This window comes from Indicator indicator, chromosome 25 (genome assembly GCF_027791375.1).
Source record: "Indicator indicator isolate 239-I01 chromosome 25, UM_Iind_1.1, whole genome shotgun sequence".
Classification (NCBI taxonomy): Eukaryota; Metazoa; Chordata; class Aves; order Piciformes; family Indicatoridae; genus Indicator; species Indicator indicator.
Window position 1 is genome coordinate 48,476 of NC_072034.1, and position 27,182 is coordinate 75,657.

General features: G+C 41.5%; 1 protein-coding gene across 1 annotated transcript in view; it reads left to right on the forward strand.

Annotated features, from left to right (window-relative positions):
- Positions 1–27,182, forward strand: part of LRBA (LPS responsive beige-like anchor protein) — a 352,375-nt gene that overhangs the window by 10,925 nt on the left and 314,268 nt on the right. The window contains exons 2-12 of the mRNA XM_054392204.1: positions 13,991–14,222; positions 14,356–14,456; positions 16,615–16,710; positions 19,404–19,525; positions 19,618–19,744; positions 20,885–21,004; positions 21,269–21,415; positions 22,061–22,258; positions 23,165–23,298; positions 24,944–25,052; positions 25,162–25,314. Of these exons, the coding sequence (XP_054248179.1) occupies positions 13,991–14,222; positions 14,356–14,456; positions 16,615–16,710; positions 19,404–19,525; positions 19,618–19,744; positions 20,885–21,004; positions 21,269–21,415; positions 22,061–22,258; positions 23,165–23,298; positions 24,944–25,052; positions 25,162–25,314 (1,539 nt within the window). The remainder of the gene's footprint in view (positions 1–13,990; positions 14,223–14,355; positions 14,457–16,614; positions 16,711–19,403; positions 19,526–19,617; positions 19,745–20,884; positions 21,005–21,268; positions 21,416–22,060; positions 22,259–23,164; positions 23,299–24,943; positions 25,053–25,161; positions 25,315–27,182) is intronic.

The following is a 27,182-nucleotide window of genomic DNA, read 5'->3' on the forward strand; positions in this document are numbered from 1 at the left end:
CATCTCTGTGAGGAGGAAAGGCTGTGAGAGACTTGGGGCTGTTTAGTCTGGAGAAGAGCAGCTTGAGAGGAGGTCTGATGGCGATAGCTAAAAGGGCAGGGGGCAAGTGGACGGCACTGAGCTCTTGTGACAGGACAAGAGGCAGTGGGCACAAACCAGAGCATGGGAGATTTCACTTAAACTTAACCCTTCGTGTGAGGGTGCCAGAGCCCTGGAGCAGGCTGCTCAGAGAGGTTTGTGGAATCTCCTCTGCAGAGATTCAAGACTCACCTGGACGCTGTGATCCTGGGCAACCTAATTTTGGCAGGCCTGCTTTAGCAGTGGTGTTGGACTAGATGATCTGCAGAGGTTCCTTTCAACTCCCCACCACTATGTGTGTGACTCTGTGTTTAGTAGGAGTTGCTGTGTTCCCAGCCAACAGCTGCAGCTTACGGCAGGCAGGGTCGCTCCAGTGGAGGTAGAGAGCAGGAACCCAGGGTGCGGAGGTCTGGGTGCTGCAGGCTAATCTCTCCAATTTCACTGTGAATCTGGTGAGTTCCAAATGAGCCCAAGACCGCTTTCTGTTTAAGGTTTCCTTAGACAATGTGTGCAGTGCTGATATATCCTGGGCGCGAAGAGCCCAGCCGATCACCATTCCAGATCCCAGTGTGGGCTTCCCTGCAAGTGAGCACAGGTGAGGGACTTCAGCTCCTGGCAGCAGGAAAAGGCCTTTTTACTTTTCCCTGTCCCGCAGGGAGAGAGGAAATGAGTTTCGTGCCTTTGTCTTCCCCCATTCAAACCTCTGCAGATGGCAGTGGGGCAAAGGGGGTTTGGAGCACCCTACAACAAGCACTTGTTAGGACTTCAGTGAATTTTTCTTTATGGTGTACAGAATCCTGATTTTTTTCCTGGAAGGTGGATTATCTTCAGGTGGAAAGGTTTGTCTGGTGACTGAAAGATCACCAGAGTTGGTTAGACTTCAAAAAGCAGAATTTAGGTGATTGAAGCTGGCATTTTTTTCTTGTGGATAGTGTTGTCATTTTGTGTGCTGCTAAAGAAAACACAAGAATGAAACATATGTATGGCCACTAGATTAATTAAATATTAGTTACCCAAACATGGCCTTTTGGTCTTCAGGCAGTTCTTTGATGTGTGGAGTTACTGTAGTTATCTCTTCCATTTTCTGATGCTGTGAAGCAGGAAGGTATTTATATAGTCACTGCCTTTCATGTTATGAAGCACAATACTCCTCTTTGAGAGATCATAGAAAGGCTTGAGTTGGAAGGGACCTTGATCATCTGGTTCTACCCCACCCTGCCATGGGCAGGGACACTTCCCTCAGGTTTCTTAGAGCCTCGTTCAGCCTGGTCTTAAACACTTCCAGGAATGAGGCATCCACAGCTTCTCTGGGCAACCTGTTCTGGTTTCAGTCTCACCACCGTCATAGTGAAGAACTTCCTAATATCCAATCTAAATCTACCATGCTGTAGTTTCAAACCCCTTGTCCTATCACCACATGCTCTTATGTAAGTAGTCCTTCCCCAGGTCTCCTGTAGCCCTCTTCAGGTACTGGAAGGCCTCTGTAAGGTCTTCTGGAGCCTATTCTTCTCCAGGCTGAACAGGTTCGACACCCTCAGCCTATCTTCCCTCATAGCAGAGCATCCTTTCCTAAACTTTCAAGACCTGTCTGGATGCATTCCTGGGTGACCTGCTCTAAGTGAACCTGTTTTGGCAGGGGCCTGGACTTGATCTCCAAAGGTTGCTTCTGACCCCTACCATTCTGTGAGTCTATGATAACTAGGAGAATTATTTCAGCTGATCGTGTTAATACGCTTGTCCTAGTCCAAGTGAACTTGGGAGTGGGCACCTTTTTGGTCCTGATAGTTTGAGATTCGTGAGTTGGAATGGGAAACTGGGTAAGAGGTATTTCTAACATGCCTTCCTCCTCTGCAGCAGCTGTAGAGAACCTAGACTGTCTAATTTACTGATACAGGGTGAGTGGGACCTGGCTGAGCTTCAGTGCTGAGAAGGCTGTTGCATACTGATCACTAGCGAGTTTTGGAAGGAAGCCAGTGAGACGTTGTAGGGTTTGCTCAGAAGCATTACACAGAGTCATTCTGATATGCATCTGATATATTAGATCTGGTTTGACCTTCAGCTGCTGGGAAATGGTTGCAAAAGTGGCGCAGGCAAGAGATACAGCACAGTGTGTGGTTAGAGAGCTATGACATCCTTTTGCAGGTGCTGTCCCAGTGGATACCATACTAAGTTGTCTTCAGGGCAGGGAGAGACACAGAGGGACACAGGCTTTCCATCTTTTCAAAAATGCTGTTGCTCTAGAGTTAACAGTGCAGTTTTGTAGTGGAGTACTTGGCCAGGAGCAGCTTTGTATGTGCCAGCAGAATCTGCATTCACTCCAGTTCCATTTCTGCAGCAATGCTTAAAATGCTGTGATTAATCCTTTTGTGCTTGTTTGTTTTTTTGTTAGTGTCATCCAATAAATAAAAAGCAGTAAGCAAAGTTTCATTTGATGTGCAAGGCTGCTGAAAACTAGCACTCAAAGGAATAAAACTAGTTTGACTGTGGCTGCCTAACGCCAATAAATCAGATGGGAACTGTAACGAACAGGCTTTTAGTTATCAGTAATGTGTTTAATTAGGTTACTTATCCATCAATTTATTTAGTATGAAACTTCTCTATGAAATGAGGAAAGATCAAAGTGTTCTGTGCTGTAGCAGGAGGACCTTTGTAACCTGAACTAGCAGACAACTGAAGGGGATGCTCTCTCTGAGGTATTACTGTTACTGGCTAAAATTTCAGGTCACAGAGGAAGTGTTGAATGCCAAGTACTTGAAGTAATATGGCCCATAAGGAAAAGGACCTGGGAGTCCTGGCAGAGAACAGGATGACCATGAGCTGGCAGTGTGCCCTCAAGGCCAAGATGGCTAATGGTATTGTGGAATACATTAAGAGGAGTGTGGCCAGTAGGTTGAGGAAGGTTCTCCTCCCCGTTTACTCCTCACTGGTGAGGCCTCACCTGGATTACTGGGTCCGGTTCTGGGCACTCCAGCTCAAGAAGGGTGACTACCAGAGAGAGTCCAGTGCAGGGCCACTAAGATGATAGGGGAATGGAACATCTCTCATATGAGGAAAGGCTGAGACGTGTCGGGGTGTTTAGCTTGGAGAAGAGGATGCTGAGGGGGGGAATCTTATCAATGCATGCAAATATCTAAGGGGTGGGTGTGAGGAAGATGGGGCCAGACTCTTCTCAGTGGTCCCCAGTGAGGGGATAAGAGGTAATGGGCATAAACTTGAACGTTGGAAGTTCTATTTAAACATCAGGGTGGCAGACAATTGAAAGGGGCTGCCCAAAGAGGTGGTGGAGTCTCTGTGTCTGGAAACTTTCAAGTTCTACATGTTCCTATGTGATCTACTTTAGGTGATCTTGCTGTGGCAAAGGTCCTGGACTCGATTTTCAGATGTCCCTTCTGACCCCTATCATTCTGTGGTTCTGTCATAAGACTATTTTTAAAGCAGACCTGTTTTAGTCAGGATCTGCAGGAATGGGTGTAAACAATCTGTTAGAATCTCACTGGCTATTGTAAAGTTGAAAGTACACACGTGTGCAACCATGCTTTCAAAATGATTTTGGGTTGTGTACTGGCTTAAAACAGAACGTAAGATTTCTGTGGGTACTGTTCTCATCTTATTTTGTAAAAACTTACTTTAGAGTACCCATGCAAGAAAGTGAATTCTGTGGCATGAGGGTGAGGTTAATTGTATGTAAATAACAACTTCTAAATGCTTACTTAGGTGTCTAAATACTTGTCAGATTCTTTCTGGGTGGATGTGACAACATTACTGTCATATATTTGCAGTGACTAATTTTTAGGAAAATCCTTAGCCCATGCTGTATTTGCACATCTAAGCATCTGAAACTTGGAAATCATGCATGTGTGTCTTTCAGTCTCAATCTATTTGTTTTGGAACCATGTAGTGGAAAATTCACAAGGTTCTATTTTCTTTTCAAAATCTGTTACCTGAAATGCCCATGAGATGGTGCTCATCACTCTTGGTTTTGTGCAGCAGCAGATCTGTGCATAGTTCTGATTCATGAGTAAGGAAGCAGTGCTTAGCATTGCTGTCTTTCTAAAAGGAAGGAGAAAAAAACCCAAATCCAACTGGCAATATCTTGAACTAACATACACAGTGCATACCTGGACTGTTCTGAAGTATGTGTAAAAACTATGTCAATATCCCCACTCATCTTTGGAAAAATTGGTTTGGTGCAAATTGACACAAACTATAGATTATAGTTGATTTCTGCCACTCTGCACGGCTCTACCGGGACCACACCTGCAGTGCTGGGTCCAGCGCTGGAGGCCCCAACACAAGAACAATGTGGAACAGGTCCGGAGAAAGTGACAAAGATGATCAGAGGGCTGGAGGTCTTCTGCTCTGGGGTCAGGCTGAGGGAGTTGGGGTTCTTCAGCCTGGAGAAGAGAAGTCTGCAGGGAGACCCTAGAGCAGCCTTCCAGAATTTTAAAAGGGCTTCCAGGAGAGATGGAGGACTTTTGACAAAGGCATGGAGTGACAGCATGAGGGGTAATGGCTTCAGACTGGAAGAAGTTGGATTTAGATGAGATAAAAGGAAGCAATTCTTGCCTATGGCAGTGGTGAGGCACTGGCACAGGTTGCCCAGAGAAGTAGTGGAGATTTCAAACCTGGAAGTGTTCAAAGCCAAGTTAGATGGGGCCTGGAGCAAGCTGCAAGTAGGAGGTGTCCCAGCTCATGGCAGGAGAGTTGGAACTAGACAATCATTAAGGTCCCTTTCAACCCAAACCGTTCTGTGAAGCAGTGGCAGTGTGAATAAAGGGAATGTGAGCCTATGACTTGTATGGTAAACCAATGCATTTTGAACCTAAAACCACTCCGACCATGTCAGACATTTGTAAGAGTTGTTCTTATTTTTGAAAGTATTTTTATTTCATCTCCCATCAGCTGCTGGTATTTCTCAGTGAGTACAAATCTCATCTTGAACAATTCCAATGAAGTACATTTTTAGAGAATTAAGTGCAGTTCCCCATGATCATGAGAGAGCCAGGGGTTTGACATTAATAATTCCAAAAAGACAACAGTTGTTTCTGAGTAGATAAGTGTTTTCCAGCTTGGAACACTACACAGCTTGGGATCCAGTGCTCTTTATCCAGTGCTGCTGATTTGCTGTTTGGGAAGAAAATTAATCTTTTAATCCTTTTGATATACCATTTGCCCCCTGTGCTTTCCTTTTATTACTCCTTTTCAGATGCTCATTATTTCAATACACTTACTATGCTGACTTCCAGTAGTGTATATATATATTTTAAACTCTAACCAATGTAGTGGCATATTCATTCAGATAGAGACATGGGCTTGGAAGCTGAAAGGGAAAAAAACATAATTCCTTGGTGAGGGTAAATGAAGGGCTGTTATTTATTCTAGGCACTCTTCCATTCTAGCCAAGACCTTCTGCATGGTTTCCCCATGTTAATCATAACTGTAGAAAATCAAAGAAATGGCAACAGGGAAAAGATCATTGCTATATTACCTGTAGCATGTCATTTAATATTCCTTGCATCCAAAGTCTTACCTGTTTGTGCTTTAGCTGTGGTAGCAGCCTCTGCAGTTCCAAAGTCAAGTGCAGTGCTTTCCAGCTGTTCTTGATGGAGGCAGTGTCAGAAGTGATAGAAACAGATGTGTGAGTTCTTGTTTTCTCTTGGAATTTGTAACTCTGTGCTTTTGGTTGTGCTGAAGTTCTCTGCAGTTAATCTGCTGAGCTATGAAATATGATGGCTGTTGAATGGCTGGCAAGTATTTGCTCCTAGCATGTGCTACATGAGAGCCACAGCTTTCAGTAGGAGAGGAAACTTAATCGTAACTTAATGTTACGGTTGCTAAATCTGATGAACCTGCCAGCGTGTTGTAAGTAAGCTAATTAGTCACTTCATCTTGTATTCTTTCTTGGCTTTTTGAACCTCATTTTATTCCTCTGGTGAGGTTATTCTTTGCTCTTCTTACACAGTTCCATGTTTGTAATGTATTCCATTGTTCTGTAATTTTTTTGGGTTCCTTTTTCTTTTCTCCCTTAGTTGTGGCCCTTTATCCCCTAGTGTGTACAAGATGGCAAAACACTTTGAAACATGTTTCCTAGAATAAACTGTGAATCTGGTTTTGCTCCCAGAATTTCTTTGCAGAAAGAGCGGTCAGGCATTGGAACAGGCTGCCCAGAGAGGTGGTGGAGTCACCATCCATGAAAGTGTTAAGAAATGTGTGGACATGGCACTTGGGGACATGGCTTAATGGCCATGGTGGTGTTGGGGTGGATGATTGGACTGGATGATCTTGGATGTCTTTTCCATCTGAAACAATTCTGTGATTCTGTCATTCTGTGGAGATAGGACAGGATGCAGATATGTGCACCTTGGTCAGTGAGGTATGGTTAGTCCGTTTCTCCTAGCCCACAGCAGGGTTTTTTCCAAACTTGACAAAAAGTTATTCTTGCTGAAGTTACATGTGTCTGGATCCTGAAAACATTTAACTATTCTTGTAAAAGCAAATAAAAATGTCAGCTCACTTTTACAAGTTTAGGGAACTTTTAGAAGGAAGGGAGGTGTTAGGATAATGAAGTGCACAATATGTTCAGTGCTTTGCTATATGTGTTTCATAGAATTGTTCAGGCTAGAAGAGCTGTAAGATCACCAAGTCAAATCACCAATCCAGCACTGCCAAGTCCACCACTAAACCATGTCCCTCAGCACTATGTCTACACAGGTTTTAAATAGCTCCCGGGACAGGGATTCAAAACCTCCCAGGGCAGCCTGTTTCATGTGTTTGAGTTTAAGTTCAGAGCAATGCAATCAGAGTAACGCAACTGGAGCTGACTTTCTACCGGATGTCATAAAATGACAGATTTCTGATTTTTAAAATGCCAGAGCCATAAATCATTAGTTTGCTAAGATTGCACCAGCAAGCTATTAAAGAACATGGCAGTATTTACTGTAGCTAAATGCAAATTAAAAAAGGTTCTCTGTATCATGGTTTAAATGATTTATTTGCTTTCAATGTACATATGAGTCTGATGTTATGTGAAGATTTAGAATGTTTCATTTCCTGTATGGAGCTCCAAATTTGCATGTTATTAAACCATCCCTTGGAGTCGTATCTCTCTTGTGTGTCTTAAATGGTAAGCACAGGTTAAGGTACGCTGAAAAAAGGTACTAGAACAAAAGCAGAATGGATTTTTTTAATAAGGATACTGGAAAGATATGAAAGTCACTTGGATTTAGATGTAGTATTTATCTTTGTTAGTATCTGTCAAGATGTATAATATAAGCCAAACTCAGAAAACTGCCAGGTTTTGTAAATACCTTTAGCCACTGTTTGGAGCATGTTGAATTTTTGTCTTGAAATTGTGTGACCTGCAAAGAATCAACTTAGTGGCCCTTTGTTTTCTCAGAGGTTTGAAATAAAACTTAGTTGCCTGAAATAAAGCTTGCAGTAGTTTGATCTTTTCAGGAGCAAAGGGCCTCTCTCCTCAGTGTCATGATTTGAGTAAAAGCTAGTAGAGAATCCAAACTTGTCCACTTATCTGGGCTTGTCCTCTACAACCTCCCTAGCCTTTCCACAACTACCTGAAAGGAGGTTGTAGAGATGTGGAGCTTGGTCTGTTCACCCACGTAACAAGTCATAGGACAAGAGGAAATGGCCTCAAGTTGCACCAAGGGAAGTTGAGGTAGGATATCAGGAAGAGTTTCTTTACTGAAAGGGTTCTCAGGCACTGGAATAGGCTGCCTAGGGAGGTGGAGTCACCATCCCTAGAGGTGTTAAAGACATGTAGTTCTTAGGGACATGGTTTAGTCAAGGACTTGTCAGTGTTAGGCTTGCCTAGATTGGACAAGACCTTTAAGATCATCAAGTCCAATCAAGGCAATTCTGTGTTAGAATATGGATGCCTGGGCTCCTAGTGCTCGTGCTTGGTGGTGTGACCAATTCCTTTAATATCAGCAGTCCCATCTCTAATATTGGATTTGTCTTGGTGTCTTATTTTTGAAATCTGCTGTTGAATTTCCATAAGGGACGGCAGAAGCCCTGTGCATGGTTGTATACAGTGCTGTCACTGTTCTGAGTACAAGCATGGGATTTGTTTTGAATTTGAACTGTTCTGAGATAATTCTTTGAATGGATACCAGACTGATAAAATAAATATGGAAATTTTTTGTTTGTTTTTGTTTGGGTTTTGTGTGGGAGATTTGTTGTTCTTGTTTTGGTTGTATTTGTAGGACGAAATTTAACTTTGCTAGTAATTTTGCTTAAAACTGGTATTGTCCCCATTACAGGATTGAGACTGAGATTCTTTTTTTTTTTTTGAGATTTTTTTTTTTTAAAAAGCTTTCTGTGAAATAGATCAAACCCTCAAATGTACACAGTTTGAAAGTCACAGTGCCAACCCACTCGTGTTTCATGATGCTGTGTAGATATAACTCTTGCTTGCATGGCTTTGCTTGCACTGAAGTTTCAACTGCATGCTGAAGCTAATTCTGTTAGTGATCTGATTTGATGTAAAAATGCTTGCAAGCAGAGTGAAAATAATAGATTACTAACTAGGGTAAGTACAGCATCATTGATAACCCGTAATTATCTTTTCAATCTGTTAGTTTTTTTCTTCTCTCTCTCTCCCCTCTCTTGGAAGGAAAAACCCATAAGTACATGTCACCGCCATAAAGATGCTCCTGATGTGTACCTGAGATATCAGCAGGAACCATTAGTGGTTTTCTGCTCAAGAAATACCTGTTTGCTATTTCTTAGAATGGTTTGGGTTGGAAGGGACCTTAAAGATCATCTAGTTTCAACCCTCCTGCCATGGGCAGGATCACCTCTTGAGACCAGGGTGCTCAAGACTCCATTCAACCTGACTTTCAACACTTCCAGGCTTGGAGCCTCCACCACTTCTCTGAGCAACCTGTTCCAGTGCCACCTCATCCTCATGGGAAAGAATTTCTTCCCAATGTCTAATCTAAATTCAACTTCTTCCAGTATGAAGCCTTTACGCCTTGCCCTGTCACTCCATACCTTTGTCAAAAGTCCCTCTCCAGCTCTCCTAGAGGCCCTCTAAAAGTCCTGGAAGGTTGTTCTAAGGTCTCCCTGCAGCCTTCTCTTCTCCAGGCTGAACAACCCCAACTCTCAGCCTGTCTTTATAGAAAGGGTGTTCCAGCCTCCTGCCTCATCTTCATGGCCTCTTCTGGTCCTGCTCTATCAGTTCCATGTCCTTCTTGTGCTGGGGGCTCCAGAGCTGGATGCAGTACTCAAGGTGGGGTCTCAGCAGAACAGAAGGGCAAAATCCCCTCCCTGGATGTGCTATGTCTGCTGTTTTGCTGCCTTTTTTTTTTTTTTTTTTTTTTTTTAATTTGTGGGTTGGACATTTTCCATTGGACAGGCATTGTCCATACTTGCTTTCTTGGACATAGTAAAGAAACAATTCTGAGATTACAAACTCAACTTCTTGAGGAAAAGAGAGGCCACAGTTTGGTTAACAGTTCTTTCATCCTGTCTTTAGGGAACAAAAAGCAGTAAACTTGTCTTGTTTATACCTGATAACCAGAAGGGTAAGGAAGTTCTGTAGAAGTGAAGTTGGCTATGCCAGGAGAAAGATTGATTGTGATCTTGGACTTTTTTTTCCCCCTTTTTCCCCGGTTACAGTTTCATTGAAATGTTTTTCCTTAAATTCTACTTACAAGCTTTTGAAATGTCTTATATGTGCCACTGGGAGAAATTAGATTCATAATCTAGGTCATGATCTTTCAGGAAGGTGGAGCTTGAATGTGTTTATTTTCTTTATTCTGTAGTTTGGTAGTTGCTTACCCAAGGACTACACTGTCTCTCATGGCTTGGATCACTTCTCCTATTTTATGTTAGGTGACAGACTCATTTAGAAGTGCTATTGTGCTATTTAATATTTAAAATTAGTGCTACTGTGTTCAGTTTTGGGCCCCTCCCTACAAAAAGGACATTTTGTTGCTGAAGCATGTCCAGAGAAGGGCAGTGAAGCTGGTGAAGGAGCTGGAGAACAGGGCTGGTGAGGAGCCTGGAGGTTCCTTCTGAGGGAACTGGGGGTGTTTAGTGTGGAGGTTCTCTACAACTCCCTGAGAGGAGGCTGGAGGGAGGTGGGGGTCGGTCTCTGCTCCCTAGTATCAGGTGATGGAATGAGAGGAAATGGCCTGAAATTGTGCCAAGGGAGGTTTAGCTTGGATATTAGGAATTTTTTTTTTTGATGGAAAGAGTGATCAGACATCGGAACAGGCTGCCCAGGAAGCTGATGGAGTTGCCATCCCTGGAGGTATTCAAGAAACGTGTGGGCGTGGCACCTGGGGACATAGTTTAGTGGCCATGGTGGTGTCAGGTTGATGGTTGGGCTCAATGATTCTGGAGGGCTTTTCCAACCCAAGCAATTCTATGATTCTGTGACTTCTCCATTGTTTGGTTCTGTAAGGGAAGAAAATACAAATCACATTCTCTGGTTTTGTGGTTAAAAATTGCTGTATTCTCCCTGTTCTCAATCAGCTAAATTCAGACACATTTTACAAAAAAGCTTGAGTTGTTGGCTTAGTTTGTATTTTTTTTTTTTCCCAGAAGGAAATATAACTGGCAAAAATAGAAAATTTGTGAGGATGTATTTGAATACTTTGAATGCTGCACTTAAACATTCCTGTGAGCTTCTACTTATGTGCTGGAGAAAGCAAACGTTTTGCCACCCTGTAGGTTGCTGTAAAGATTGTTTATGCATCTCAGTGTAGGGCTGAAAATACGTTCAACTGGAGAATTTTGAAAAATGTCCTGCGTGACATAGGAGACCAAATCACGCTAAAGTACAAGGCAAGACTATACATCAGTTCAAAGGCTACATTATTCAAAAAAATACAACCATAAAAAAAGGTAATAAGATTACATTCTCATACTTCATGGCTAGTAAGGTGCATTAAGCTGCTCAGATATTCATAACTTAGGGTGACATTTGGGAAGATTACATTTTGCTGTGCACAGCCATTACCACAGCTCAGATAATAACTAGCCACTGCATGGACCTGGATTATGATCCCTGTCATGGGAAACAAATTTGTGTTCTGAAGGTTGATCAGTTTTCAAATCACCATTAAGAAAGGGTTAATGTGAAATACTGTGTGGGGTGTGTGTGCTTATGTGTATCTAATGGGTGTGCATACATACATATATCAGCCCTGCCGTGTCTTTGCTCTGGTGCTCTCCTCTGTCACTGTGCTCACTTCCCTTAAAAGCAATGTTAAAATGGTAATTATTCCTACTATAGCATAATATTTCTAGAAGCTACTTTCTGAAATGCTTATCTTTGCAGATTAGATTGGAAACCTCATTTGACAGCTTCCTGGATGGGTAGTTACTGATAATAGTGTATCTAGCCAAAAATGAAAGATTAGTGGTGTGGACTATAGGGTGAAGGCAAGGTCACCTGGAGTTGTCCTGTATGGTTTTTGGTATGATAATTGATTGTTGGCCACTAGTTAAAGCCAAGTGCTGAAGAGTTGGATTTCTTGGCAGTAATTAACAGGTATTTTGTGTCTAGAATGCAACCTTCTTCCCCTCTTCTGTCTGAATATGAACATGGAATGCAGCATTTGCTTTGTTTTCTGCCTTGATGGTGAGAAAGAGATTGGCTTCTTGAGGAGTATCTCAGTATTGAAGAGGATGATGAACATGGTGTAAAATCAGATGGGACACTGGTTATGTGTTTTACATTTTCATATGTTTTGTTTATTCAAGGCCAAACTTGATAAGGCTCTGAGCAACCTGGTGTAGTTGGAGATGTCCCTGCGTCAGTGCAGGGGGTCTTGGACTAGATGACCTTTGATCTTCCAACCCGATGCATTCTGTGATTCTCTATTCAGGGTTTTTATAAAGGGAGTATACTTCTCTCTTTTGGACCTGATTGTGATAATTTTTTGTGAATCAAATCTGCTCAGCTTTCTGCCTGGATTTCTGCCTTACAGATTTCTCTGCTCCATCTTATGGAAGGAGAAACCTGAGGGTTGTAGAGTGATAATGACTTGATAAGGTTTGCTTGAGTTGACAACATGAGTAGATATAGAGAAGCTAGGAATATAATTCAAGTTTCCCCATTCAGTTCCTTTGATTTCCCTATATATTAGGGAAGCATCTGATAGTAAATTGTATAATTTTTATGGTCAAGAGTGGAGAAGGTGGAAAAGTGTAAATTACTGTTTAGAAATTGCTGCCTTGAGGCAGTGTCTATTCTGGCATAAAAGCAGTAACTTTCTCTGCTGCTTCTGGTGTTTGGCATTACTAATTTAGACACAGAAGACCAAAGATTGCTTCTTCAAAGTGTCAAGATTTTGACACTTGAGGAAAATGTCTGGTGATGTCAGTAGTTAAGCACAGGTGTTCTCTTCCATTGGGGAAGGTTATCTTCAGATCTTGGCTAGCTGAGAGAAGCTGTTGGAGCTAATATGGAAGCAAGTTAGTATATGTGTTTTGAGACAGTTTTGACTGCATCGTGGTATGAGTTTAGAAGGAACCGAGTGAAGCTGTTAATGGTCAGAGTTGTGAAAGGAACACCGTCTAGGACAAAAATAAGGTATTTTGTTAAACAGTCTTGTAGAAGTGAGAATGAGCTGAAAGACTTCTGATCACGATTTTAGGTTGAGACACCTGGGGTGTTTAGTCTGGAGAAGAGCAGGCTCAGCATCTGAGGAAGTACTCTGAAGTGTTTGTAAGTGGCATTAGCTCTGATGTGCATCAGCTGCTTTTGGCTGGAATTGCCCTCTTGTTTGAGGAGCACTAGGCCCATGTGAAAGTTAGGGCCACTCCAGGTCATTTAGGGTGTCTTAGCGCTCATCTGTTTTGGAAGACTCATTTGCTCTCTTTTCACTTTTCAGCTATGTGGGGCAGCTAAGGATCTTTGTATGTTCAACTACCCAAATGTTCTTCTGCACCAATTGGGTGGGTGACACCTTAGCAGCAATTTTGTTGAGCTTGACACAGGGGAAGAAGACGACTTCATATATTAATATTGGCCTCACTATGCTTTTTAGCTTACACAGTGGGCCCAGTGAACCTCATGAGGTTCAATAAGGTGAAGTACAAGGTCCTGCATCTGGGTCGGGGAAATCCTTCTTATTAGTACAGGCTAGGGGATGATGAATTGGACAGCAGCCCTGCAGAAAAGAACCTGGGGGTACTGATGGATGAGCCAGCAATGTGCGCTTGCAGCCCAGAAGGCCAATGGCATCCTGGGCTGCATCAAAAGAAGTGCAGCCAGCAGGTGGAGAGAGGTGATTCCGCTGCTCTGATCTAGTGAGACCTTACCTGGAATACTGTGTCCAGTTCTGGAGTCCTCCACAGAGGAAGGACATGGACCTGCTGGAGTGGGTTCAGAGGATGCCCAAGAAGCTGGCTAGAGGGCTGGAGAACCTCTCCTACTGAAGATATCCTGAAAGAGTTGGGGTTGTTCAGCTTGGAGAAGAGAAGGTTCTAGAGAGACCTTAGAGCTGTATTTCAATATTTGAAGAGGGCCTACAGGAAGGCTGGGGAGGGACTGTTTAAAACAGCTTGTGGAGATAGGACAAGGGACAATGGTTTGAAACTAGAACAGGGTAGATTTAGGTTGGACATTAGGAAGAAGTTCTTTACAATGAGGATGGTGAAATACGGGAACAGGTTGCCCAGAGAGGTGGTGGAGTCCCAATCCCTGGAGATATTCAGGATCAAACTTGATGGGGGCCCTGAGCAATCTGATCTGGTTGGAGATGCCCCTGCTCACTGCAGGGGGGGTAGGACAAGATGGCCTTTGAAGGTGCCTTGCAACAGGATGCATTCTATGATTCTGTATTTGACAGCTTTTTTCTTGCAGAATGGGTAACTTTAAACATGGAATGGTGTTTTGAAACACTTGTCTTAAAAGTCTCTTTAATCTTTTGTCCAAAAGCTTGTTGGGGGCCACTTTGACTTGGAAATTAACTTTATCATCCAAGAAGCAGAGGGCATCTCCTGCATGGTGGAGCTGCTGGACAAGTGCGATGTCACCTGCCAGGCTGAGGTCTGGAGCGTATTGACAGCCATTTTGAAGAAGAGCATCCGCAATCTACAGGCTTGCACAGAAGTTGGGCTTGTTGAGCAAGTGCTGGAGAGGATTGACAGAGCTGACAACGTGATTGCAGGTATGGTGTCACCTCCTTCATGACTCAAACTGTATTGCTTTTATGTGAACTCTCATGGGCACATCTGTTAATGGGTGGCAACTTGACATTGCATTTTATTAAGCAATTCTGTTGCTCTTATTTGTCTTTCCAGATCTCTTTGTGGATATGCTGGGTGTGTTGGCAAGCTATAACTTGACAGTTCGAGAACTAAAGTTATTCTTCAGCAAGCTTCAAGGAGAAAAAGGGAGATGGGTAAAAAAACCCACAAAACTGAAACTGTTTTTATGGTGTTCTTTAGTTTTTTCCTAATGTTCACAAGTTAAAAGGCTTTTGATAACCTAAATTTTAAGTGTACCAAGAAACAGAGGATAGTAGTGCATAAATAAATCATTTTACTTGCAAGAAATTAAAATACAGAGAGTAGAATAGTGATGAAATTATATTTCCTCCTGGATCTAGGGATGGAATGGGCTTTTTTTAACACCTGGCCATAATGTGGTGACTCTAAGCAACTGCTTTTATCCTTGTTGTTTTATTTTTATAATTCCAGTTATGCAAAAGTGAAGGAAAAATATATGTTTTTAATTATTTTTTAAAGTGAGAGAAAGAAACAAACATGTCTACACAGGCAGTTCATTGTGCTCCTATTTTCATGTTGCTCTCCTTTGCCTGAAAAAAAATATCTAGTTAGGGAGGTGAGAATTTGTGGCAGAATTTGAAATGAAAGGAATAAGCTTGAGCTGCTCCTGTATGAATTAGAGAGGGAGGAGAGGGTTTGCTTTCGTTGTTGAGAAGCTCCTTCCCTAAAGTAAAGTCTATATATTGCAGAGACCCCTAGATAAATTTTCTTTGACCCAAAATTGTTTTGCTGAAATTGGGAACTATTATCACAACTGTTTCACCTGCTTTGAATTTTAGTGCAGCTTTCCTTATCTCTAAATGCTTTGCCTAGTACAGAGAAAATATAGCACAGTGTCTCTGTTGACTTCAAATCTAAAAGGCAATGTTAACAAAGAGTACCGCAAATTTTAAAAGACCCTTTGTAATAAATAACTTTGGAGGTGTTGCCCAAATAAAACGACTCAAAGCTTAAGAGGGTTTCAACTAAATCATTGAAGAATCCAGAGTATATTTAACTGTAGATGAGTTAATGTCTCTGTAACATTGACTTTTTAAATTTCCTGTCTCTCTGCTATTTGCATTTAATTTCCCTTCTTTATTAAAGACTAAATACAGAGAGAAGGAAGAGAAAAATGTCACAGTTGCATTGCTGAGGAGTTGCACAACTCCATAAATCTGAAAATGTAAAGTATTCGGCTACAACGCAAATTGCCTAGTTGAATTCTGCAGTGCCGAGGGCATCTAAGCACTTCTCAGTGTCTCCTCCTCAATGTTAATTGCTTCATGAAGCACTGTTCTGTTTAGCTACAATTTTGCTACATTTGAAATACTTGTGAGGGATCATGCAGTGCTTGGTTTTCAGAGAGGGGCTGCTTGCAAGACAGGGTAAAGGACATGTTTAGGAAGAGAGATGGTAAGTGTAAAATTGTGGTTTAATAAGAAGGGATCTACTGGAAAGTTAGGAAGTGGTAAAATAAGATACAAAATATTATCCTGTCCCTATGACCACTCTTTGCTGTACTTGTGCTGTGAGCTCACATATTTGATTTGGAGTTGCTGAGTATTACAACAAAATCAGTGCAGTGTTAGAGTGGTAGTGTGGAACTGTTGACTATTCACCCGAAACGAGCACTCAGTTGAGGTGCTCCAGACTGCCCTTGAGACTTGAATTGTTCTCTGTGGATTTACATGAAGAAATATATGTACAAAAGCACTGAAGGTCTCATGAAAATAGTCCTGTCTGATCCTCCATCACCCTTTTGCTAGTTTTTTCCCAACTCCCTTGTGCTGGCCCCGATTTCATGCAGCCACAATCCAGAACTGCTGTGACTGAAAACTTGTTTGCATTTGTTTTTTTCTAGATTCATTTTCATCTGGATTAGTTAATTTTCTGTAGCCCTTGCAGATCCACACAAAGGGGAACACCTAACAAAAGCAAGAGAGAGGATCAGCAGGCAGGGCTATTTTCATCAGTATTTCAGCCAAATACTAATGCTGATGGGAGGGAACAGAGAGAGGGAGGAACAAACAATCAGGATGAAGGTGGCTCTGGCCTTTAAGTCCTTAATTTAGTTATCCAATTCATTGTATTTCAGCACATCTACTGCTTAGTGTGTGAAATTATCCAGGACTTTGTGCTAATGTTGTTTATTGGAAGTATGAGGTGCCTTGGCAGAGTATTTACTTGGCCAGGTGCAAAGGTTTAAACTATGTCAAAATTAATTTTTGGTGTCTATGGTCTTTTCTTAGAGATATGTTTATTTACAAGTGTGATAATTCTCTTTGCCAGCCACCACATGCTGGAAAGCTATTGTCTGTGTTAAAACACATGCCTCAGAAGTATGGACCTGATGCCTTCTTCAACTTCCCTGGGAAAAGTGCTGCTGTACGTAGATTATTTTTGGTCTCATTTGTTTTATTACAGCTATTGGTTATGTTCATTTGTGGTCTTTTGTCTCATCTGTCATTGTCACAGATGGAGAGTTCAAACCAAATTCTTTTCTCTGCCTGACACCTACATGGCATATAAATAAATCATGCTGATAATATATCTGCATTATCTCTAGAGAAGGAAAAATACTATTCCATAAAGAACAAATAGAAATTAAGGGTGTGGGTTTTTTTGTTTGTTTGTTTCTGAGTGTGTTTCAGGCTGATTCAGTTAAATCTTTATTACAAGGAGAATTTGCCATCTTTCCTGTCCCACCTTTCCGTGGGAATGGTGCTTGTGTTGGTCTCTAGTATGTGTGGGAGTGGCTTTCTGAGGGGTTGACACTGGCTGCACACCAGGTGCCCACAAAGATGCTTTGTCACTCACCCTCCTCAGCTGAATTGGGTAGAGAAAATATAACAAAAGGCTGGTGGGTAGAGATAAGGACAGGGACAACACAAAACAACTACCTTCATGAGCAAAATAGACTCAAGTTGGAAAAAGAATTTGACACAAAGTCAAGTTATCAAATCACTCCAGTTTGGCCTTAGTGATTTGAGATTAAATTTCACCAACTTGATGACATAATGAATATTTTTTGAATGAAAACTTGAGTCTGAAAAACACAAAATGCTAGAAAACTGCTTCTGCAGTTTTAAGTTTATCACAAGTGACAGAACTTGGCAGATTTTTGTTCCTTTTGGCTATTGATGTGTTGGTTTTGTCTAACAATTGCGTTGAAAGCTTGACCCGTATGTGATCTTGGGGTGCCTTAATAACTTTAGTATGATTTATTCCCCCCTATGGCAGGGGGGTTGGAACTAGATGATCCTTGTGGTCCCTTCCAACCCTGACTGATTCTATGATTCTATTTTAATGAAGTATTACTATCTAAGTGTTTAATATAAATACTCCAAGATCCATCATGAGTTAAACCACATGATAGTGCTACCAGTTCCTTAAAGCTGGGCTGAAAGCTCGCATACTGATTAGTTAGATGGTACAGAGAAGGATTTATAGTGTTTTGTTTGGACAGGGATAGCTGAATGGAGCATGGGAGCATAATAAGGAGCCTGGTGACGCTCAGGTTCTTTGATGTGTTTTTCTTCATTGCTATTGATCATCTGGACAGCATCTTTGATCATAGGCTATTGCAGTCTTAGTTGAAGTGTGTATTGGAAATCTGTGCAGCAGAACAACGCAAATAGTAATGTTAAAAAAAAACAACTCCACTTAAAATAAACCTCAGCTGTTGGAAACAAAGGGGCCTGCCACACAGTCTGTAACTTGCTATTGAGCTAACATAAACACAGCTTTTGGTACAAAAGTTTGGGCTGGTGGGGATTCACAGAATCACAGAATGGTCTGGATTGGAAGGGACCTCCAAGATAATCTAGTCCCAACCCCTTCTGCAGTAAGCAGGGAGGGACATCCTCAACCAGATCAGGTTGCCCAAAGCCCTATCTATCCTGACCTTGAATATCTCCAGGGATGGGGCCTCAACCACCTCCCTGAGCAACCTGTTTGGATTGTGTTACCTTGCTTTTAAGGATGTTTATAAGTCTGTCATATTCTCACTGGCAGACTATCTCTAGATATTAGATGGACTCAATGATCTCGGGGGTCTTTTCCAATAGTAACAATTTTATAATGAGGAGTTTCAAGACAGAAGAGAATCTGTTAACTGAAGTGTATTATGATTATCTTTTTGTGGTCAGCTCCTTTCCATAATCAGTTGTTTTCTTGAATACCAACTCTATGTGAAAATAAGTTTATAAATCTGATTCTTCTTGCAGGTTATCACAAAACCAAATCAACCTGAACTCTCCTGTTGAGTTTTTGTGCTATAAAGCTTCCACTAAAGTGGAAGTATGGGTTACTATTCATAGTCTTCCTTGAGATGTAAAGACCAGCAGGTCTAGGGAAGTTCTTCTACCTCTCTACTCTGCCCTGGTGAGACCACACCTGCTATACTGTGTCCAGTTTTGGGCTCCCCAGTTCAAGAGAGACAGAGACCTGCTGGAGAGAATCCACTGGAGAGCCAAGAGAATGATTAGGGGCATCTCCCCTATGAAGAGAGACTGAGATCCCTGGGGCTATTTAGTCTGGAGAAGAGAAGACTGAGAGGGGATCTGATCAATGTGTATAAATTATCTGAGGGGTGGGTGTCAAGTGGAGGGGGCCAGGCTCTTTTCAGTGGTTCACAGTGATAAGACAACGAACAATGCGTTCAAACTTGAACATAGGAGATTTCACCTCAAACATGAGGAAAGACGTCTTTACAGGGAGGGTGACAGAGCACTGGAACAGGCTGCCCAGGGGGGTTGTGGAGTCTCCTCTGGAGACTTTTGAAACCTACTTGGATGCGTTCCTGTGTGGACTACCCTAAGTGATCCTGCTCTGGCAGGGGGTTTGGACTTGATGATCTCTTGAGGTTCCTTCCAACCTCTGATATACTGTGAGACTGTGATTAAATACTTTAACAAGGAAGTACAAAAAGCACAGAAGTTAAGCCAGATGTTAGTGTAGCAAAACTCTACACATTTGTAGTGTACATTTGTCGTGTACATGTGTAGTGTATATCTTAAGCTGTATACTCTTACTATTCACAATTTGATCTTTCTACATGGGTAATTTCCTTTCTTTAGGCTATTGCCTTACCTCCTATAGCCAAGTGGCCATACCAGAATGGGTTTACTTTCCATACTTGGCTAAGAATGGATCCTGTAAATAATATCAATGTGGATAAGGATAAGCCTTACTTGTATTGGTGAGTATTACGTTAAACAGTGTTTCTGATGTTAAATTTCTGATTTCTGCTCCCATCTCTATATGTGATGATTTATTGTTCTTGTTGGTTAGTTTTCGAACAAACAAAGGACTTGGTTATTCTGCTCACTTTGTTGGAGGCTGCTTGATTGTAACATTCATAAAATCAAAGGGAAAAGGTTTCCAGCACTGTGTAAAATTTGATTTCAAGCCACAAAAGGTGAGTAAAAATAATAAAATATTTTAAACAGCTTTCATGAATTTAAAAGCATAGCCTAGGGGGGAGTATTAGTTGTAGCTATTGATGAGGCTCATCTTCATAACAGCAGCTACGCTGGAATGAGCAAAACAGATTTGTGCTCTGAATTATTAATTATTTTCAATTTTACATAGAATATGTATAAGGAAGATGTAGAAAATTGAATTTATCAGAAATTCTAGGAATTTGTGAGACTGTTTTGAAGTCTCTGAGAAACCCTGTAAATACATAGAGCTTGAAAGTTAGAAGGCTTGTGGACTTAAAAATCTCTGCTTATATTGTATTTTCTCCCACCTCCAGGCATTCTTTTCCTGAAGAGCTTTGCTAAAACTCTTCTCTGTCATTACTCACTTGATGTGGACAGCCAAGAAAGCATGATTACTATCCCATATTTCCTTTGCTGATCAAGCTTGTACCATTAATATGAGTTTGATCTTCTTACATGTGGCAGATTGCCTTTTGAAAGCATGTTATGCTTTCTGTTCATTTGGGTCCAGAAAACACTCTCCTTGCATTTGCTGCTTTATTAAACATAGGAATTAAAATTTACTTTATTATTGCTGATCAAGGCTTGCTTGCCTATTAAGTAGTGTTATACTGTGTTGAAAATGTTTCCTTTTTCAGCTAGATATTCTGCTCATGTTTGGGAGCACCTGGTGTGGTGTAGACATTTTGTGGGAGAACAATCCTCAGGAATTTTAGTAGGCTGTTGCTGTAAATATGGATTCCATTTATGATTGTTTGACATGCATAACCTTGGAAGGTTTTTAGTCTGGAGCCATCCTTGCTCTTTGGAATGACATTTACAGTACTCCATCATGTTAAGAGCAACCCAACCTACTTACACAGTAGTTTCAGTGTAAATTTTGTTCAGCATTGGCATGAAGATTTTATTTATCATAAACATCTTATCATAAACGTAGCATCCTTTGATTCCTTTATGCAAGAAAAATCACCAATGACTTAATCTTTTTGACTTATGAATTAAAATAAAACTTTAAATCTTATATATAGCTGGGTTTGTTCTCCATTGCCTCCCTTTAAGGCTTAAGCTGTTCTAAGTGTCTGTAGAATTGTCTCAGTTGTTTTCTCATCCATCAGTGGTATATGGTCACTATAGTGCACATCTACAACCGCTGGAAGAACAGTGAGCTCCGCTGTTACGTGAATGGAGAGTTGGCCTCTTATGGAGAAATAACATGGTTTGTCAACACCAGTGATGTAAGTAAACCCTGGTTGCTAACATCCTTTGCCATTTTATTAATAAACCTCCCTAATTTTATGCATTTAAAAAAATGTTGAAATAAAATTAACTTTTAAATGGATTAATAGAGTCTACTGTTCTACTTCCTGGAACTTAAAACTTGTTGCTTGGGCTGAGACCCTCGAGTGGAAAAATAATACTCCCTGATGTGTATATTCTTTGTATAATTTGCTTGTGCAGTGTGGATTAAAGCCTGTTCCTGGGTTCTGTTTCACTTCCAGACATTTGACAAATGTTTCCTGGGTTCTTCAGAAACAGCAGATGCCAACCGAGTATTCTGTGGGCAAATGACGTCTGTGTACCTTTTCAGTGAGGCTCTCAATGCTGCTCAGATCTTTGCAATCTATCAGCTTGGTCTGGGATACAAGGTATTTTAGCAGGGACTGTAAAGCTTCCAAAGCTTCATTCTGATAAGACTTTTGATGGTGGGTTTTATGAATGTTGTGACGTCTCTGTATTGTCCTAAAAATACTCTTAAGGTGTGATCCTTTTTATTAAAGTCTTCCATGTTCTATAGCCCTTTATTTTGCCTCACAAACTTCAAGATTTGTTGTTGCACTGAGTAAAAGACTGCAATTCCCTAGCTTACGTTTAAAAAGATGATTCCTATTCTATCTGCTTCTCAATTATTAGTTCCTTTTGAGTGAACATTGCTGACTGTCAGTCTGCTTCCTGGCTGATGTGTTTCTTCTACCTACCATTTTGGCAATGTCACTCTTAGAACTGTTGAGGTTAGAAGAGACCTTTGAGATTGTCAAGTCCAAACGCTGACCTAGTGCTCAAAATTCCACCACTACTTCAGGGGTAATTCTAACTGTAAAATAGACTTTATGTCAATGTTCTTATGAGACCCCTTTCTGAGGTATTGCTAGATTGAAGAAGCAACGTTTTAGTCGTTTGGGGGCAGTAGTTGTGTTCTGATCCATGTTTTCAGTGTGTGTAATTTGTTGGTTTTTTGTTGTTGCTTTGTTTTGTTTTCTTTTTCCCTACCTCACCCCTGCACCCCAATCCAGGGAATATTCAAATTCAAGGCAGAAAGTGATCTCTTCCTTGCTGAACATCACAAATTGTTGCTATATGATGGCAAACTATCCAGTGCTATTGCTTTTATGTACAATCCAAGGGCTACAGATGCACAGCTGTGTCTAGAGTCATCCCCTAAGGACAACCCGTCGATTTTTGTTCATTCGCCACATGCCCTCATGCTGCAGGTAATTCAACGCTGTTACATTTGGAGGAGGCTAATTATTTCTGTTTTGTAAAACCTAGAAATCAAGTTTTATGGAGATTTTGACAAGATTAGGGAAATGCTGATAGTTTGGGATTCTTTTGGTTGTCCTCACTGCTGCCTCCCCTGTTTCTTGAATGAATGTGGATCATAGAATCATAGAATGATTTCAGTAGGAGGGGACCTTAAAAGATCATCTGGTTCTAACTTCCCTGCCATGGGCAGGGACACCTTCAACTAGTCTAGGTTGCTCAAGGCCTCATCCAGCCTGGTCTTAAATGCTTCCAGGGATGAGACACCTACAGCTTCTCTGGGCAACCTGTTCCAGTGCCTCACCACCCTTCTTCCTAATGTCTAATCTTAATCTATTCTGCTCTAACAATCCTAAGAAAAAAGTTTATTTTATCAAAGTTACAACCTAAAAAATATCAATATCGGAAAGACTGTTACCTTTAAAAAACCCAGAACTTCTTCCTCAGTCTGGCATATGTTTATTCCCCTGCAGATCTTACCTGTCTCCCATCCTTTGCCCTGTTAATACCCTTTTCTTCATCACTTTCATCTTTTAATCTGTCAGGAGCTTTTAATGTGTTCTGTTTTAGAGTTTCTCTATTAATAAAGACTTGGTTTAGAGTTTGAAGTCACCTGCTGTATATTTATCTGAAGATCTACACTGTAGACAGTATCTAAAGCAGTAGGGCAGCCAGATCCTGGGCATTTAGTGTAGCTTTGGTAGCCACTTTGTACCTCTTGCTGTGTCTTTTTATTTGCTAATAATAGAATTTTTTTAATTTTTATTTTTACACTGAGGACTTTCCAACTATTTCTAACAAACTTTTCAACAGTTTCTGAAGGCTCTATCAATGTTTCTTAATTCTTTTTTTGTCAGGATGTGAAAGCAGTCTTGACTCATTCTATCCAAAGTGCTCTGCACTCCATTGGAGGGGTGCAGGTGCTTTTCCCACTCTTTGCACAGCTGGATTACAGGCAATATTCATCAGACCACATTGACACAACTGTTTGGTGAGTGCCTGTACTTACCATGTTCTGTTCTTCGTTGCTTTTTGCAAAAAAATTACCTCCTGCTTCATTAAGTGGCACAGTGGTGTAAATTGTCTCATGCAACAGTGAATTATATCTAACAACAAAAAGGTGGCCTTGTTACAGGCAGGTCCTCAAAGTGAAGAGTTTCTTGGTACCAGGTTTTCCATGAAAGCTCATGAAGAATCAAAGTGCACACATTTGTACTTCACAGTTGTGTATAGTGGTATTGCAGACAATTCTCTTGAGCTTGTTCCTGTGGTGGGGAAAATCCACCAGGGAGGGATGAATTCTTTTCGGGTCTATGAAGTTATTGCTTGGATTTTTAAAAATTTCTACCCTTTAAACTCTTTGGAAAATACTGTTACTCAGTGTTATTGCCAGCTTTTCCTCTGGTCTCAGCTCTGTTTCAACTCAATTAATCTGCTGAATATCCAGGCACAGAAACTGATGGAGCTTCTAAGTTAAAAATTAAGGACAAAAGGATTGGTTTTTGCAATCCTGGCATAGTTTACTGTTCATTGCAGTTGTAGTTGCAGATGAGTCAGGGATTTGATTCAGTTGCAGACTGGCCCAGTATTTGAGGGGGTTTCATAGAATCACCTGGGTTGGAAGGCACCTCCGAAGGTCAGCTAGTCCAACACCCCTGCAGTGAGCAGGGACATCTTAGCTAGATCAGGTCACCCAGAGCCCCATCAAGCCTCACCTTGAATATCTCTAGGGATGGGGCCTCAACCACATCCCTGGGCAACCTGTTCCAGTGCTCAACCACCCTCATGGTAAAGAACTTGTTCCTAACATCCAGTCTCAATCTGCTTTGCTCTAGTGTCAAGCCATTTCCCCTCATCCTATCCCTGCAGGCCTTTGGAAACAGTCCCTCTGCAGCCTTTGCAGGCCCCCTTCAAGTACTGGAAGGTGGCTCCCTCGAGCCTTCTCTTCTCCAGGCTCAACACCCCCAGCTCCCTCAGCCTGTCCTTGTAGCAGAGGTGCTCCAGCCCACTGATCATTTTTGTGGCCCTGCTCTGGACTAGCTCTATCAGGTCCATGTCCTTCCTGTGTTGAGGGCTCCAGAGCTGGACACAGCACTCCAGAGCAGAGGGGCAGAATCATCCCTCTCTGCATCTGCTGGGCTAAGGTCTTGATTCATAGACACCAGTGCTTTGATACAAGGGGAAAGGCAGGAACATTCCTTCTGGCAGCAGCAGAGAGCTGCAAAAGCTTGAATCAATAGCAAAGCTGTGTTTGGAAACGTTACGATATTTGCTCACATGAAAGTTGTATGAAATGGAATGGCTTTTGTCACTGATCGTTTAAGTGTCATATGAAGCAGAGAGAAGTACATGCTTCTCTGGGGCCTTTTTGCACGAATGTGTTTTCAAAAGAATTTTTGCTATTGTAAGGTTATCTCAGAATCCAGAATTTGAAAGTTAGAAATGCCTTAGTTAAAAGAAAGAAGTTAGAGCTTTCAAAATCTAGTCTTGCCTTTTATTTTAAAGATTCTGATCAAAGTATCTCTGGCCTATGTGATCTAAGTGTTAATTTGGAAATACTTTCTGTCTTCTTGTAACCCTTTAAAACATCTCTATTTACATGTAGACATTACCTTCAAACCCTTTGTACTTTTCAGTTCTGCTTTACTGGCTTTCATCATGGAGTTGCTGAAGAACTCCATCGCTATGCAAGAACAGATGCTATCCTGTAAGGGCTTCCTTGTGATAGGACATAGCCTAGAAAAGGTAAAGCAAGTCTTCCTTGAGGTCTTACATGAATGCTGAATGCTTTTGAAATAAATACTTTTCCTAGACTTGGTGCAGGACCTTTCCTTAAGCAGATCTTCTTTTGCAGTCTTCCAAAGCCCACGTTACCCGAGCTGTGCTAGAGCTCTGCCTTGCCTTTTCAAAATACCTAAGCAACTTACACACCGGGGCGCCCTTGCTGAAGCAGCTGTGTGATCATGTTCTCCTTAATCCTGCAATATGGATTCATATCCCAGCACAGGTAAAATTGCTTGTTCTTATGAAGAAAGTTTCTTGCGATATGTTGATTTGGGAGTCTGGAAAACAAGATTTACAGGTGCTGGCTTCCCAGCAGAGATCATAGAATCAACCAGGTTGGAAGAGACCTCCAAGATCATCCAGTCCAGCTGATCACTAAGCAATCAACTAGACCACGCAGGAGCTGTTGTCACATTCTGCTTTTCTCCCTGTAGCTGTCATGGTTTGCAGATTTCTTAGGAGGAGACAAGGAAAACCTTGTTTCTAAACTCCAAGGTTTCAAGAGTTTAGAAATCTGCCACTTTCTATAGAGCAGAGTTGGGAGTTACTTCTGGAGTCCCTGACCCAGCTGGTGTTGCACATTGAGAAGGACTTTTGGGCGGATTAGTTGGAATAACATCAGCAACTATGAAGACAAATTATTCTGGGTATCATATTTCAAGTCTTAATTTAAATTGACATAATCCTTGCAGAGTGTTTTGGTGAATTTAATTTCTCTGAAACTGAGCAGCTTGTATGGACGCTTTCCAGATGGTTCTACTTGAAACTCTCTTACAAATTTTTTTATCCCTTCCACAAGGGTTTGCTTTGCATTTCAAAAACTGTGACAGCACTAACAATGTTACTGTTGAAGTTGTAAAACATTTAATGATTAGGTATGATTTAAGTAATTATTTCCCCAGAAGAAAAAGGGAAAGAAGCTGTGTAAATAATTAAGTCTATAGTGAATCAGCCTAAAATAAATATGCACCTTTCTCTAACACTTCTTCTATGATCCTGTTCTGAACAGAGAGTTTGACTCAGATGATCTCCAGAGGAGCTATCCAATCTCAGTTACCTGTGATGGTGCTTTCATGCTCCTATGAATGTGGGTCAGCTTAAAACACCCACAGCACTCTATAGTTATGGAAACAGAATGAAAATTGTCATCAGTTTGCACGGGTTTTCTAGCAACTATGAGCTATGCAAAGAAAAGAGACCTTCAAGATCATTGAGTTCAACCTAACACCACCATGGCCATTAAAAATTTCCTGAAGTGCCATGTCCACACGTTTCTTAAACACCTCCTGTTACAGTGGAGAGCTGGAATCCCTCTCCCACACCGACAATAACCAGGCTAACTCAGTCCGGAAGCTAATGAAGCTGTATTTACAAGCAAAACTAAAATCGACCACGAAACACAATGACTATGTACAAATATACACTATTCACAACATTTACAAATATGTACAATCAACAGAAAACCACAGCAAAGCCCCTTGGGCGCTCCTGAGGGGCTGTGCTTCTTCCCCAAGGGGCCTCCCCCCCAGCCCTTCTACAGAGCAGGCAAAGAGGGAAGAAAGCCAAGAAGCAGAGAGAGAGGTTTGTTAAACTTAGCTTGTCAAGGTCAGTATGCAGGGGTGTGTGTTATCTTCAGCCAGCAGACAGACTGAGAGAGAGACGGACTGCCCATACCTTGTTTTGAGGACTGACTCTTAAACATTTCTCTCTCTCCAATTGAAGTGTGTAGAATAATCATTATTTTGCTTTCGTACACCCAATAGTGATTTATTTATATCCTTTCACTTTCTGCTCGAACTTTGCAAAGAAAAATTAACGACACAGTCTTAAAACCATTACACCTCCAGAGATGGTGACTCCACCATCTCCCTGGGCAGCCTGTTCCAGTGCCTAACCACTCTTTCTGTGAAGAAATTTTTCCTCATCTCCAACCTAAAACTGCCCTGGCATGATTTCAGGCCATTTCTTCTCATTCTCTCACCTGATACTAAGGAGAAGAGACCAACCCCCACCCCACTCCAAACTCTTTTTGGGAGTGGTAGAGAGCAATGAGGTCTCCTCTTATCCACACTAAACACCCCCAGGTCCCTC